This window comes from Aplysia californica, unplaced genomic scaffold (assembly GCF_000002075.1).
Source record: "Aplysia californica isolate F4 #8 unplaced genomic scaffold, AplCal3.0 scaffold00023, whole genome shotgun sequence".
In the NCBI taxonomy this organism is placed as follows: Eukaryota; Metazoa; Mollusca; class Gastropoda; order Aplysiida; family Aplysiidae; genus Aplysia; species Aplysia californica.
The window spans coordinates 2,155,655-2,156,944 of record NW_004797293.1 but is presented as its reverse complement, the minus strand read 5'-3'; the positions used below and the strand labels follow the sequence as shown (position 1 = coordinate 2,156,944).

The following is a 1,290-nucleotide window of genomic DNA, read 5'->3' as shown; positions in this document are numbered from 1 at the left end:
GGGGGGATGGCAGGACAGTGATTGTGCGTCGACCTGATGTCTGCCGGGGCGCTTTTGAAGATTTGACCACCAGCTTCCTCCACTCTCCGATCTTCAGCTTTCCTGAGCGTGTTTTTGAGGTCCAGACCTGTCCATTCCTTGATGTTGTCCTCCCAACTCTTCTTCGGTCTGCCTCTGCTCCTTTTTCCCTGGACGCTGCCTTTCAGGATCATCTTGGCGAGGCCGGATGAACGGGTGATGTGTCCATACCATTGTGGTTTGCATTTCCTTACCAGAGTGAGAAGGCCAGCATATGGTCCAATTGCATGCCCAGTCTGTTGTTTTACTTCATCATTTGTGATGTGATCTTTGTCTGAGATATACCACGGATTTTAATAACATATGTTTGTTTGTTTTTGTGTATTTCTTCAGTCGTTCCTGATGCGGTCTCTGGTCTCGTACAGATGGCCTCGGAACGGCGTGTGGATTGGGGCCACCGACAAAGATGAAGAGATGAAGTGGAAGTGGATTACAGGTGTGTGTGTGTGGGTGTGAGTGAGTGTGTGTGCACGCGTGTGTGTTTTATTGTGTGTGGGTGTGTGTGTGTGTGTGTGCACACGTGTGTGTTTTATTGTGTGTGGGTGTGAGTGTGTCTGTGCGCGCGCGCGCGTGTTTTATTGTGTGTGTGTGTGGGTAATGTGTGTGTGTGTGGGTGTGTTATCGGGTGTGTGTGCGCACGCGTGTGTGTGTGTGTGTGTGTGTGTGTGGTTTTTTGTGTGTATGTGTGTGTGTGCATGCTTGTGAGTAGACTAGAAAGCGTGTAATATTATGAGTTCGTTTACCTTTTGTCAATCTGTTTCTATGAGCAATTTTCAGATGCCCTTCTCCGTAGTCAGTCTACAGTTAGTCGTGCCCTATGTCCGTTGTCCTTATATGTGAAAGTCAAACTGTCATGTACATTTACTTTATAAGAATTCTTTCAAGTAGTGTTCACTGCAGAAATGTTCACCTAATCTCCAGTTGACAGTTTGATGTGATGCAGACCAAGGTTTCCTTCATAGAGAGGAGAACGCGACCACTTTTTGGGGGGCAGTCTGATTCGATCCTCCAAAATAAAACTAGTTGAATTTTCTAGGCCACGATCGGGTGCATTTGGTGAAAATCATGGCTAACAGCTAATGGGAATGTTACTACGTGTCACATGACGTAGCGGTGCAAGGTCTTCAGTTTGCGTCCGGAATTAGAAAATGAACTTCCGAGTCAAATATGACGAGGCAAAACAGATACATTATGTACTATGTCGTGTTTGAT

The 1,290-nt window shown here is 46.3% G+C and overlaps 1 protein-coding gene across 1 annotated transcript in view; it reads left to right on the top strand.

The window, feature by feature from the left end:
- Positions 1-543, top strand: part of LOC118478634 (galactose-specific lectin nattectin-like) — a 2,211-nt gene extending 1,668 nt beyond the window's left edge. Inside the window, exon 2 of the mRNA XM_035972622.1 lies at positions 412-543. Within this exon, the coding sequence (XP_035828515.1) occupies positions 412-534 (123 nt within the window). The 3' untranslated portion in view covers positions 535-543. The remainder of the gene's footprint in view (positions 1-411) is intronic.
- Positions 544-1,290: the final 747 nt, after the last annotated feature.